The sequence below is a fragment of the Nakaseomyces bracarensis genome (genome assembly GCF_045282275.1).
Source record: "Nakaseomyces bracarensis strain CBM3 chromosome Unknown Scaff6_1, whole genome shotgun sequence".
Classification (NCBI taxonomy): domain Eukaryota; kingdom Fungi; phylum Ascomycota; class Saccharomycetes; order Saccharomycetales; family Saccharomycetaceae; genus Nakaseomyces; species Nakaseomyces bracarensis.
Window position 1 is genome coordinate 47359 of NW_027263967.1, and position 14753 is coordinate 62111.

Below are 14753 nucleotides of genomic sequence, written 5' to 3' on the forward strand. Positions count from 1 at the left end.
ATCTTACTTACCCAAAATTGCTTTTGGGTTAATTGACGGAGAGACGAAAGTATTTTACAAGCTAATTTAAAAATAAAAAATAGAAAATAAAAAAAGAATGAGAAGCTTAATACTGGCTGTGTTTATTTTACTACAGCAGGTGAACTGTTTCTATATGTTCACCAATTCTGGTGATAGGAAGTGTTTCTATAAGGAACTATCGGAAGGGTGGTTGTTGAGGGCTAATTATGATGTTAAAGGGTATGACTCTGGTAGCGACAGCTATATAGAGTTGGATAATTCTGGGTCTAAAGATATGCTAATTGACGTCGAGGAAGTTTTTGATGATAACCATCGAGTTGTTCATCAGAAGTCGTCCATTGGCGAAGGGGAGCTTACTTTCATTGCAGAGGATTCTGGAGAGCATAAAATCTGTTTCCAGGCGCAACAGGCTGGACTAGGTAGGAGAAAATTAAGAATCGAAGTGGACTTTCATACTGGACATTCTGCTGAAGTTGATTTTAAAAAGAACTCGAAATTGAAAGTAATTCATGAGAAGATTAATAGCCTTGTCGATGCTGTTGAAAATATCAAGTTGGAACAACAGCTAGTCAGGGAAAGAGAGGAACACTTCAGAAATGCATCTGAAAGAGTAAACACAAAAGCCGCACGGTGGACGATTTTTCAAATGATAGTTCTGGTAGGTATTTGCTTCTGGCAGATATCCTATCTGGGCAAGTTTTTTGTTAAGCAAAAGATAGTATGAACCTGATGAAAATTATATGATTTTCATGTGTATAGAAATATCATTCATTTATTCATAATAAAAATAAAAAATTTGTATAGTACATACAGCTCATAAATTCATAAATTAAAATTCTTGAATAATGGTGTGACGACTGTAAATTCAATCATTAGTGAGCACATAATAAAAAAATATATACTAAGGACATGTGTAAAAAAATAATCTATATCTTAACTTCGACATGATAAACTGTTAATTACATTTATGATGAAATATTTAGCAGTTAATGAATATTCTCTCTTTTTGTCTTATTATGCCTTTTTTTATAATACTATGACTACTTGAGTAGTGTATTCTTTAAAAAGGACAACGGTACACAAAAGCAATGGAAGTACTGATAAAGAAAAATTACGAAATTAATGATCTTTATATTTCCTTCAGAATACTTAATTTTAATGTTTATCTGAGAACTTGCAATATCTAATATTTGATCTCTTAAGTAGTTATTACTATTTCTAGATTAATATCAGCGCTTATTGTAGTTTAATTAGAATGCCCAGAAAATTATCGCTACGGAACTCCATTAATATCACTAAAACTAATGAGGGCGCCATTATACGATTTAAAAACATACAATTGAAACTTAAGAAGAGCACCTTGGAAATTACAACAGTAATTTCACATACATTGTATAATTACCCCTCATCGATGGACAAACAAACAGAAGAACCTTCTCCTATAGCAGAAGATAAACTGCTGATTGGGCAGTTTTATATGTCTACAGCAAAAGCAGTAGAATATTCAATGAATTCTGTATTTCTTTCTGATTTCTCACAATTTTCATTGAACGGCTTCAGACCCACCATTTCTCAATACCTAGCACATGCTAATCAGAGAGACCCTGATATCTTCCGGCTAATTTAATTACTTATAAATCTGTTTGTTTAATCACTCATTTCATTCCCTTTATAAAAAAGGAATACCTTAACAGAAAAAAAATAATCGGGGCGAGCTGGGAATTGAACCCAGGGCCTCTCGCATGCTTGTGATTTGTATTCAGATTTTCTCCGAATTCGCCCAAAGCGAGAATCATACCACTAGACCACACGCCCTAATAATTTGTTAAAGTATTCAAACATTATTCCTTATATCATACAGTTTATTAATTTCTATTCAAAAAATCTATTAAATAAATGTGAGAGATGAGATGTAATGTTGTTGGTAGTAAATATCAAATTGTTGAAAATCAAAATTCCTTTGCTATTGATCTACGTTTATATGGTGCCTTGAGGTTGTTTCCAGCTGTTTAGTCTAATGCCGCCATAGCTAACTCTTTAATAGAATATTATATTATATAATTAAATTACAAAACTGAATACATGGTCGCGATTTAATAGCAATATTTCAAGCTGACTAGTTAAAGTGGTTGTTTTTCTTGTGGTGGTAACAGGCACTTTGCCACCAAAAAGGTAATGTCTGTCAACCTTCAAATTTCAGAGTATAAGCTGTTGGAGTCGGGCTCGTATCAGCTTTTTACTTAATGTTACATATTCATCATCTATAATATGTAGGTCCCTTATTTTCTCTTATCGTGAAACCAAATAGTAACTCCTAATTATTACAAATTAACAAAATTCCTATAACTAATTTAATGTTTTGTAATGAAAATTTGATTTTTTTATTGTAATATCAATACTATACAGGAAATCCACAAAATATCACCCTCAACATATTGCTATTTGTTGAAGCGTAGTAATAACAAAATGCTGCCTAAATGCATTGGATAATGTCGTTTTCTAAACTAAATAACATACCTTTGCATATTAATTTTTAAAAAGTTTTATGTCCAGGTTATCAACACTATTATCTCAAAAGAACACTTAGACAGATATAAAACCTTTTAAATATTTATTATAGTATCATATGTGTTATGAAAAGTTGAAAAAAAAAAAATAATAGAACGAGAGAGAAGATATTTATGGATCTCCCTGTTATAGTACTATCATTTACAATGCCATAAAAGAAATGTCAAGAAAAGTTGCTGCTTCTTTACTGTGATTTATTGCATGAAGACAATACCTATGTAGACTTATATAAGCAGTTTATTCCGTTTTATGCAGTAGCTTTTCGGTTGTTGGGACATGCCTAAATTTGCTGACAAAAAAAATAGGCTTAGTGAAGTATAGTTTCATTTTTAGTCTAACAAGAATAATGATAAGAATATGGTTTGATTTTTAATGCATTTGATACGAACACACATAAGTAATCAAGAAATATATAACACTAGAAAGAGAAAATACAATTAGGCGTGTTTCAGAAAACAAAATATTCATTCGGAAAGAATAACCAATCAAATGTGAAATTGTATTTTAAATATAAAATACTAAAAGAAAATTAATTATAATACTAAAATAAAAATATGTAAATCACATGCTATAAAAAGAATTGAAAAATGTAGCCTATTTTCTCTACTATTATAATATGTGAGGGTAACAATTGCTTTCTCGACTTGATCGTTCTTTTAGCAATTATATAATTAAGGGTCTTTTAAAGTTTGAAGTATAGAAAGTGAATACACGTCTATCTCTTGTACTATTGATGATATGTTTAGAATTTTCTTTCGGTATTAATTCAATGTTGATCGTATATTTGAGTGTTTGATAAATTGAATTATGGAAGATGGAATTGAACCTTTGACAAAGGATGACGCACAAGAGACAGAAGTCACAACATCGAATCCTTTCCCCTTATTCCTTATTCCTGATTTCGATAATTCGGTGGCAACAAATAACTGTGCATCAATTGGCCTGACATCGAACGAGAATTTGAATCCTCTTTCTGAAGACCATTTTGCATATCGAAGGAATGGCAGTAATAATCATGATGAATTAATCAAATGGATCAACTATAATCACTTTTATTCTTTAATTTCGCCATATGGTTATGCCACTTGTTTTGTACCAACTGATTCACATATTGTGGTAGGCACAGCCAAAGGTATCATTGCAATTTTCGATTATAAGGAATTTATAAAGGCGCTGTTAGTACCTGCTACTATTGATGATGGGTTTGAATCCACACCTCGTTCATCTGTTACTAAGTTAAGAATATCTAAGGATGGTACTTATGTTTGTGCGACATTTTCTAGTGGAGATATATTTCTATGGAATTTAAACAAGACTAGTAATGGTTCACAAGGTGATAACTCTATAGTACCTCTTTATGCAGTCCTGAATATTACTGATCATAAAGGCTGTGAATTGAGTGGTATAGATTTTTATGCAGAAAGACATACTGGAATTCTAGTTGCAAACAAAACCACAGGGGCGGTGACTCTGCACTCCGGTCATCGGAACTCTTTCTGGAAGTTATCGTATAAATCTACACTAATTTTGAACATATCTAAGAATGAAAAAATTCTTTCAATGAAGGCGCATAATTATGGTAATATGGCTTATGTTGCTATTCTTACTAGTAGAACTTTTGCTATAATACGGTGTACCGAAAAAAATGAAATAGTTATGAGCATTCCAATAAGCGCTCCTAACCAACAATTAGGTGTTAATTACTCTATCTCCTGGTCTTTCGATGCTTATAAAATTGTCTTCTCACTTAATAATTTTGTTGAGGTGATAGCTTTTAGTGATTTTAATTTATCTAGCATCAAATCTAGGTATAATTGGATAACAACCGAAAGTATATGCTTCAGCAAGTGGATTTCCAGCAATCTTGTTGGAATTCTTACCATTTCTCATCAATTTGATATCATTTTACCTACATCCGAGCATACTACTATTGCTAATATAGATTTATTAGAACAAGAAATTGTACAACCCCCTTCTTCACATTTTGAATTTATCAATTCGAGGATATTAATATTTTCTTCTTATTGCTTTAAGGAAGGTAAGATCCGTAGCTGGTCTGAAATGATTCTAAACTGCGTTCAAAAGGGGGATTATATTCATGCTTTATTGTTGATCGAATATTTTCTAACCGATAAAGCGTCTTTGTCAAACTTACTATTCCTAGAACAAGACGATACGAAAAGATTATATCAGTTGAGTGATCCATTTAAAAATTTAACACTTGCCGCTGTGGGTTACCTTACAAATCTGGAAGACATAAAGGAGGAAAATCTCGTAGAACTTTTCTATCTGGTTCTAAGAATAGTTAACATTTTTGCTAATCATTCCCATGTTTCGAATGATTTCGAAGCTTTTATAGATGAGTTATATCACAGATTGGACAACGAACAGAAACATATTTTTTGCGATGTTATTTCAAATACCGTAAAAGAAGGCAATCTAAAGAAACTACCGCCAGAATGTTTTAAAGATCTCATCAGCTATCTAGCAAAACGAGAAAATGGTTACGATTTAGGTGAAATTTTAACTCAACTTGATCCTGATACTTTAGATATCGATTTAGCTACCAAAATATGTGAAAACAATAAGCTCTTTGACATTCTTATTTACATTTGGAATAAATTGTTTAATGATTATGTTACACCCTTATTAGACTTCTTTTTCATTATATCAGATCATACCAATGAATGCGTTGTTTTAAAAGGTGGATATATTGATAAGAAAAAGGTATTTGATTATCTACAGTCAATATTAACAGGTATACAGTTTCCCGTCAAAGGTAAAATATTTCCTGAGGCGTTAAAAAATAAAGCTATTTCTGATATTTTAGCTATATTATTAAGTGGTGTTTCAATCGAGTGGCCCCCATCTTCTGGGAATAAACTAATATTATATTCTAGTATTGATGAACCCCCATATCCATATTTGTCATTACTACTAAATTTTGATGTTGATAGATGTTTAAGGTTGATTAACAAAATTTTCGAGTCATCATTGCCCGATGAGGAAGAGACATTTAATGGAATAGAACAACCATTAATTTCAAGACAGAACATAGTAGAAATATTAGTGGACTATATGAAATGTAATACTGATGCCTATAATCAGGAGTCTGTGGCCGTATTTATTGCCTACAATTATTCGAAATTTCCTCAATATGTGAAATTATCTAATAGAATTATAGAATTGATAGTAAGGATCTTATGTGAACATACTGCAGTAGATACCAACAAGGTTCAATTAGGTCTAGAATCACTTATTAGCACCTATACCCCCCCTGATCGGAACATATTTGTTGCATTACTTGTTTCCAAGGGGTTTAATGATGTTCTACTACAATACTATAGAATAGTCAACGATACTCCCTCAATTATAAAATTAATCACATCATCTAATGAACTGATGACACGTTATAGAGATTCTCTACTCGATATCCTTCAAAAGGCATTTACGCGCGAGGAATACAACTCATTAGAAATACTGAAGCTGAAATCTATTATCGAAGATAATTTTGAAAGAATAACCGAGAATGTTGATCTACAGTCATTTGTGACTCTTTTAACCGGCATAGATGTTTCACTACATAAATCAATTCTCAAAGTTAACGACAGTGCATTACGTTATAAGTATCTAGACGAACTCTTTAAAACTGAATATAACGTTGAGACTGATGTTTGTCTCTTACACAGCTACATTTCGCTGTCATCAAGACTTGGTGAAGAAAATAATATCGTATTAGTAATTAAGAGATTGAAAAAATGGCCTCAAGAATTGGATGATCTTGTTGAAGAGTTTTATTCATCGAATTATTACAATGTATTATCTGAATACTTCTGTTTAATAGGTGATATATATGCTCAACTAAATTCCGTCCTTGACCTAGTGCTAAACAATAAGGACTTAGAGCGGTCATATTTGAGACTGCAAATTCGCAAATCTATCGAAATAACTAGCAAAGTTATGAATAATGAAAAGTATTGGGTAAAGATAATAAGTACCTTACTTACTCTGTACAGTAAAAAGGCTAATAATCAAGAAGTGGATAACCTAGACGAGATACAAAATATACTTTTGAATGTTTTAGTAAAAATGTCAGAGGGCAACATTACAGATAAGGTAGAAGGTAATGATATTTTTTCTAAAATTCTTGCTGAGTCCTTAGAAAACCAGGAAATTCTGCTACGACGATTTAATGATTATAATCTTCTTTTTCAAAATATCTTTAGACTCTATGGTTTGAATGAAATAATTTTAAGTTTAACGTTAGATATCATTCTAAAATTCTCAGCTGCGGATGATAAGAAATACCTAGTACTTTTGAAAGAAGGTTGGACTCTTTCATCAGATTGTTGTGAGGTATGTGGGAAAAAAATATGGGGTCTAGGTTTAGATAAAAAATTCTTTGAGTTGTGGAAGCAAAAAAATGATACAATAAACTTTTTACAAATAGATGTTAAATCGAAAGATCTTATAATATTCAAATGTAAACATACTTTTCATAGGGATTGCTTAGGTGGTGTATGCCCAAAAGAGGACTTTCATTGCATCATCTGTGAAAAGTAAGTCATAAGTCGCGTCTTCTTTTATCAAGTTATATTTAAATACAGAATCTAGTTTTATAGAAAAAAACTTTAAATAATCACGTTTAATCTCAGTAGCTGAACAGTTCATGCCAATTACCATTAATGGCAAACCCATTACATGTAGTTGAATGAATGAGGTTTTTAGATTCAAGCCAGTGACATACTACTAATGCTTCCTCCTTTCCGATAAACATGTCGCAGTTCTGTGATAGCTTCGCAGGATTTATACCAGGATTGAATAGAATTTCATTCATAATTGCTACAATCACGGATTTCCAAATATTTGATCTTAAGGATCCTTGTGAGTCAATCCAAATTTTACTGTACGGTTTCCCAAGTGGAACTGGGATTGACCCTATGTGATTAATGGTCGGTGAATTATGTACAGGCTTCGTTAACAACAAAGGTGGTGTTAATGTTTTTATCTCAAATGATCGAGTGGTATAAGTTAATGGTCGGATATGTCTAGTCATTGGTATGATGTTTAATTGAAAATCGTTTTTAACTAAACCGTCAATTATAACCCAGGACTGAAAATCCTGAAATTCTTCACTGATTACAATACCACAAGAACTACCCAACATTTGAAGTAAATTCTTACTAAACAATGCAGATCGTTCAAATAATTTAAAGTTACCTTTAGCCTGCAGAAATTCATAAAGGATTTCAGTTGACTTCAGTTTCGTACCATGTAAAAACAACTGCTTATGTTTAGCCATATCCATAATAATATTATCAAGTTCATCTCTTGGAATATCTCTCAATACATCGATCTCATTCTTACTGACGTCTTGTACCTCGATAAGGATAGACCTAACTATTGATTTAACTTTATCTTGTCTCTCTTCTTTGGCTATATCCTCAACATTGTCAGAAATATTAATTGTATGTGTCTGCTTCAATGAGGCAATCTCACGTTGGATCATCGAGGACATTGCTAGTGATGATGATCCTCCAACATTTACAAATTTTCTTCCAGGTAAATATGTGAAATTCTTCATATTTTCTTCATATGTGGGCGATAACTTAATTCTTGCTACTGTAGACTCCTTTTCATAAGTGTCCCATAGCTCTAACAACGCCGGTAGATCTAGAATTTCAGTCTGATGTAATGTTATTGTTTCTTCTTTTATACCATGTAATAAAACTTTCCTCCACTTGCTTACTCTTGCTTTCCAGCCCTGTTGACCGATTTGAATTCGCCTTAGTGTCCATTTCCGCTTTAAATTCTCTAGTGAGTTGCTTGGAAACAAGGTTGTTATCTTATCCCAGATAATTTCATTTTTTATAGACTTAGTAATGATAACAGCCTTAATTAAGATTTCCATACCCTCTTTAACAGATATATTAAATGATTTGTAACCAGAATTATTTTCTGTACTAGCGGTTTCCTCAGTTTCCATTGAGATTTTCTTTTCTTTACTCTTTTTGGCATTCCTTTTGGTTTTTCTTGCTTCAAATAGTTCAACAGAGGTTGAATTTGAGGGTTCAGTAGACTTATTCGATTTATTTTGGTATTTGCGCATCCTCTGAGCCGTACGAGCTTTTCTTGTGAACCTATCATGAGCTTTTTGATCATAAAAATATATTTCTGTGTCATGTAAAACATCTTTAAATGCAACCCTTTTATTATCCTTCTCGCTAATAATATAATCATTTATTTTCTCTTGACTTATTTCAGGAAGATATATTATCTTCTTTTGAGTAATTTCATCAATCCGATATTTTAATTTATTGGTGGACAGCATAAGATCTACATCACCGCGGACAGTTTTTTTGTCAAGACTAGTTGAAGACCCCATATATCTTGACAAATCCTCAAAAAACTGTTCTTTTAATGTTGATATACCGTTAAATTTTTTCAGAACCGCAATAATAGCTTTTTGACGTTGAAGTGATCGCAGAGAGTTTGCTGAAAATCCGTCAATCTGTAAAACGGTTTGTGAATCCTTATCATTATTATCATCAATAGTAGGATAAGAACTATCTCCACTATGTAATTTTTTGATCAGCCTATTCTCTTTATCAGAACTTTCCGAAATAGCCTTTGATTTTCGCTTACGTCCTAGTTTTGGTGCGTTCTCAGAAGGAGGTACATCAAGTTCACCGTTCCAAAAAAATCTTTGTTCACCATTAGATGTTGTTGTAAACCTAAGCGTGGCGTTCAGAGGGATAAAGTTTTCTTTTGTTAAAGTATCAATGTTCTTGTGTTCTGGTTTGATATCGTATTTCCAGCTGTTGGATGTATTTGTTGCCTGTTTCTTGGAACTGTCGTCACCTTGTGTCTGCGTCAAAGCTTCGAAATTATCTTTCGTAAACAACCTGAAGAATTTCTTCTTGCCTTCAAAATCGTACAGTCGTGTCAATTGGTATTTATAATCCTTTCGAAAGCCATTGCTTTTTGATTTCGAGTTTTTTGCTACCAGAAAGTAGTCACTTATTTTAGAAAATGCTCTCTTGTAGTCCTTTCCTGTCATCAAATTAACAATATCCATTGTGGGTAGACCTTTTTCACCTGTAGACTCTACCATATCGAATGTCTGATTTTGAATAGGATGGAATCTATTTAAAATACAGCCTTGTTTGGCAAACCCAGCATTATTTTGGTCCTGTACCAAGATTATATCTTGGCCTTGTAACATTTTTGATGCATTTGAAGGAATCATTGATTCAGAAGGTTCGTCATCATCGTCATCCTCTTCAGCTTCATCATTAGATATATCTTGTTCATCTGAATCAGAGTAGTCATTTATGTCCCCGCCCTCGTTTGCAGGTATGTAATCATTAACATATTTAACACATCTAATGGTAACTGAGGGATTAGTTGGAGAAACGACCATAACTTTTTTAAGGTAATTCTTCTCATCGAGCCAAGCGATTGCTGTGGTGAATGCCCTTGCAAGTCTCTTATTTTTATCAAATTTCAGCTGCCTTCTGAGATCGGCTATCTGACGAACACCATTTTTCGAATTCTTAACTACTTCAACGATTTCAGCTAAGTGATCTTTCATCCGAACATATTTTTGGGATTCATCATCTTCATTGTGTTCAACACCGCTAACAAATTTTCTTAACTTCAGATTTCTTACCACATGGCCCTTGTGCACTACTTGAACACTATTTACAAGATGGTTAATTTTTTTAATTCTACCTGTCACACTCCTGGAATCCTGCTTTGTACGCTGTGCCAATTCAATGGTATTCACGCCTTTTGTACGCGAATGTGCTATTTCTACTAATAATTGGAAGGCCGCATTTCCTATAGATGAGTCCTTCTTCGAATAACCTCCAGTTAACACCCACCAGAGCTTCTCTTCAGATATACTGACTTTATAACTGACATCTAAATTATCTATATCAATATCAGCATCCGGTTTTATTATATTACTTTCAGAATCCATGAGTATAATCTCAGGGTCAGTACATAGCGAGTTTATTACGAATCTTCGCATTGGTAAATCATTTTCCAACTCTTTTACTCCTAACAGTTCACCAGCAAACATCCAAAGTTGAGAGAGTATCACTGTCCCTTTTTCGTAAGCAATTTCTTCACATAGACGTGTAACCAATTCATCGGGGTAAACAGTCATGATATTTTCTATATATGTGTTCTTTCTCTTTCTTCTTATTTCCAATAATCTCGATCTGATATGTCCTCTTTGCACCTTTTATTAATTATTTTTTAATTTATTCAGTTACAATATAACTCTGTGAGAAAAAGATAACCTGTATTTTTTTCACTGCGTAAAGCTCTTTTCTCAAATAAAATATAGCTAAAAATGATGGTTTGCACTTATAAGTATATAATAATATAAAATTAAAAAACAACAACAATCTAATCTCTAAAGAATACCCTTAATATTATATTATTAAATATTTTTTACTTGCAGATTCCATATCACGCATCGTACTTTTTGAAGTTTTGTTTTTACCCTTCGGTATATTGCCATTTTCGCGTGGAGAAACAAAATAAGTTACCCGGATAAAAATCACCTGGTCACGATACTTTTCGTATATAGAATCATTGATTTAACTCCGTCGGATATATTTTTAAAATACTAAACGTGATAGCTTCCGTATTACGCTATTATGATACCAGTAAAAAAGAATAATTACTGGCAAGAAAAGAAAATAAGGTACGACATCTTTATTCGCGGTGGGTTACGGCTCTTTCTGTGTAAAAACCGATGCATCTTCTTGAAAATTTCATCGATGTAGGAAAAACTCGATTCTAAGAGCTATTTTTTCTATTGTCTTGTAGTCCTGTGTAATTCTAAGGTTGAGCTTTTTCGATTAATTTGTTAGTTTTTGGCGTAGTATAACAGTTAATTTGTATTAGTTACCTTACATAACTATCTAATTTTTGTTCTCTCTATTGATTTGATTCGTTTCCTTTCTTTTTTATTTTTTTTGAGTTGATTTTACTGTTTCCTTCTTTTTTTACCTTTTAATTTATATTGGTTAACTCACTCAATTGATTTAATATTATAAGGTTGAAAAGAAATCCTATACTTGGCTTTCTTTTGAAACGATTTAAATTACAGAATAATAAAAAAAAACTATAGAAAAAATAATTCTGAGAACATATCGAGGTGAGTTTGGAAAACGACAACAACAACAACAACCAACAGTTAAAAAAAATAGCGGTTTTAATCATTGAACAATGTCTCATAGGCAATTGGCTCCTCAAGCAGCAATAACGAATCTATATAATAGAGTTAAAGAAGATGGTGTTGCATTGGTCCAGACTGTACAAAGAACTGGAGTGGGTAGTCGAAGATCAAGAAATGCTGTAAATTATTCGGAAATGGATGCATTTGAAGAGCTGGAGGAAGGAATCGCGGAGCGGGAATATGAAGAACGTGAGAATAGTATTTCAAACATTTCAGGAACTGGGAATAGTTTTGGGTCTGATAGTAGTGTAGCAGGTATAGATGAAAAGGGCACCTCAATAGCTGAAAATCTAGTGCTTCCGGATTTGGAAGACTTGGTATCAAATAATGCAGACCCATCATTAAACGTGTTGAAATATAGGAAAGTACGTGACACTTTCTTTGGAGGTAAATTTGCATTGAAATATAAAAAGACAAATAATTTAACACAGGCTATGTCAGTGGTACCGAGAAAACCATTTTTGATTCCTATCACATTAAAAGTTGATAATCATCAGGATGGTACAATGATTAATGATAACATAATATGGAATATTAACGATACTACGATCACACCAGAGCAGTTTGCCGACGTTCTAGTCCAAGATCTTGGCCTCGGAAATAACGTAGCATTATCGAGTAATATTTCTAATGCTATAAAAGATCAGATTTCAAAATATCAAACTATCGAGGAGCAGTTGAAGAATACTGAAAGTAACATGGCTACATATCCTGATTTTCATATTCATTTGAACATATCATGTAATTTGCAAGACAGACATTACGAAGATAATTTTCAGTGGAACATTAATGATGAAAGTTTGACACCAGAAAAGTTTGCAGCAATTGTGGTGCAGGATTTAGGACTTACGAGGGAGTTCCTTCCAGCTATTGCCGCTGTTTTACATGACGAAGTACTAAGGATTAAGAAAGAATGGATTAAGGGCGAATTCAACCAGCAATTGCTGCATCCAGAAGATACAACTAATATGGTGAGAATTGAGACAACTGCTGGTGATTTAGATTTATCATGGTCGCCAAGAGTCGAAATTTTGTCACAAGAAGAAATTCAAAAGAGAGAAGTTGAACGTGAACGTCAAATAAGAAGAATGAAGAGAGACTCGGATAGATTGGGAAGAAGAGGCCGGAGACGTTAGAATTTAAGGTATAAATCAAAAACTCTGGCCTACTGTACTTTAAATATTGCATATAGAAAGGTTATCCTTTTTTTTTTTTTCATTTTGATGATATAAATAAATAATTGTAACAATATAATACTACTACACATTTCTCTTTTTAATGTTTTGTTTATCACCTCTTACTATTTTAACGCGAATAGTAAAAGACGTTTACTTAAAAAAAAAATGTAGTTATGGGATGGCTAGAACTCACCGTAATTGAATGATATTCATATAAGTTTTAAAACCCTTGGGTCGAAAGTTATAAAAGGCAGTATCAGTGTGCATATGTTTAAATTTAGAAAAATAAGACAGGATTTGATATTAAAAGTTGGACGAAATCTGAAAGGTAAGAGATGTTACAAAGTATTAGCAATAGAGACTTCATGTGATGACACATGCGTTTCTATATTAGATAGATACTCTGAAGTGGAAGCACCGACTGTTCTTGTTAATTTAAAGAGTACATTAAATAGTGCAAGTTATGGTGGTGTTATCCCTACTATGGCTCATGAACATCATCAGGTCAAAATTGGATCTCTGGTACAAGAAGCAATCACGGCTTACAAATGTACATCACCAAAGGAAAATCTGCCTATCGACTTAATATGTGTCACAAGAGGGCCCGGTATGACTGGCTCATTATCGGCCGGATTGACATTTGCCAAGGGTTTATCAGTTGGGCTCAATAAACCTTTCATAGGTGTACATCATATGCTTGGGCATCTACTGATACCGAGACTTCCAACGAACGGCGCCAAGCCTGCCTATCCCTTTGTTAGTTTGCTTGTTAGTGGTGGTCACACCATTCTAGTGCTTTCTACTGATATAGATAAGCACGAAGTGCTCTGTGATACACTTGATATAGCTATTGGCGATTCTTTGGACAAATGTGGAAGAGAGCTTGGCTTCAAAGGGAATATGATAGCACGTGAAATGGAAAGTTTTATAAACTCTAATATAGAAAATGTGGATGATTCTGTCAAAATGGAGAAACTTCCTAATCCACTGAACAGCTCAAACAACAAATCGATACAGGCATTCTCATTTGCTCCCTTTATCTCTGTGGTAAAGGATAATATGAAGATACACCAAGACACAAGCGAGGCACAACTAAGGTCAATGGCGATACAGGTACAAGAATCGATATTCAATCATATCATTACTAAAATAAAACATGTAATTATGAAGAACCCTCAAAAATTTTTAGGAATTAGGTCATTTGTATGTTCAGGTGGTGTGAGCAGCAATCTCAGATTAAGAGCTCTACTAGAATCAGAATTGCAAGAATGGTTTCTTGACTTTATATACCCAAGAAGTGATTTATGTACAGATAACGCCGTGATGATTGGTTGGGCGGGTATAGAAATCTACGAAAATTTACGCCTAACGAGCGATTATTCAGTAGCACCAATACGCCAATGGCCTTTGAATGAATTATTGTTAGTACCTGGATGGAAAAAGAGAATTCTGTAGAAAATGTGGGTAAAATTGTGAATGAGAAGAGTACTAATACACCTGTTTATAAAGACATGCTCTTCAAAATATTACATAGCGATCTATCACCTTAATATAAATATTCACATAAAGTCCGCCTTTTGTATGATATCAAATTATATTCTCTCTCTATAAAAAAAATTAGATTACCATATATTGATCAGAACAATTATCCGCTGTTTAAAATTTATTATTATTAATATTAATATATCGAATAGGAAATATATCACTTTTTCTTTTTCTGTTTTTATTAT

General features: G+C 32.9%; 5 protein-coding genes across 5 annotated transcripts; 4 read left to right on the top strand and 1 right to left on the bottom strand.

Moving 5' to 3' along the window:
• Window positions 1-97: 97 nt before the first annotated feature.
• RNJ42_01231 (emp24/gp25L/p24 family protein) lies at window positions 98-745 on the top strand (the record flags this gene model as incomplete). Its single annotated transcript, XM_071051396.1, has 1 exon — window positions 98-745. One exon carries the CDS (start codon window positions 98-100, stop codon window positions 743-745), a length of 648 nt encoding a protein of 215 aa, XP_070907425.1.
• Window positions 746-3396: 2651 nt separating this feature from the next.
• Window positions 3397-7152, top strand: VPS8 (CORVET complex membrane-binding subunit VPS8; the record flags this gene model as incomplete). The annotated part of the gene is made up of 1 exon (XM_071051397.1): window positions 3397-7152. The coding sequence occupies one exon, from the start codon at window positions 3397-3399 to the stop codon at window positions 7150-7152; it is 3756 nt and encodes a 1251-aa protein (XP_070907426.1).
• An 88-nt stretch (window positions 7153-7240) lies between these two features.
• On the bottom strand, window positions 7241-10762 carry TFC3 (transcription factor TFIIIC subunit TFC3; the record flags this gene model as incomplete). Its single annotated transcript, XM_071051398.1, has 1 exon — window positions 7241-10762. One exon carries the CDS (start codon window positions 10760-10762, stop codon window positions 7241-7243), a length of 3522 nt encoding a protein of 1173 aa, XP_070907427.1.
• A 1073-nt stretch (window positions 10763-11835) lies between these two features.
• On the top strand, window positions 11836-12981 carry RNJ42_01234 (Chromatin structure-remodeling complex subunit SFH1; the record flags this gene model as incomplete). The annotated part of the gene is made up of 1 exon (XM_071051399.1): window positions 11836-12981. The coding sequence occupies one exon, from the start codon at window positions 11836-11838 to the stop codon at window positions 12979-12981; it is 1146 nt and encodes a 381-aa protein (XP_070907428.1).
• Window positions 12982-13290: 309 nt separating this feature from the next.
• On the top strand, window positions 13291-14478 carry QRI7 (putative N(6)-L-threonylcarbamoyladenine synthase; the record flags this gene model as incomplete). The annotated part of the gene is made up of 1 exon (XM_071051400.1): window positions 13291-14478. The coding sequence occupies one exon, from the start codon at window positions 13291-13293 to the stop codon at window positions 14476-14478; it is 1188 nt and encodes a 395-aa protein (XP_070907429.1).
• Between the last annotated feature and the right edge of the window lie 275 nt (window positions 14479-14753).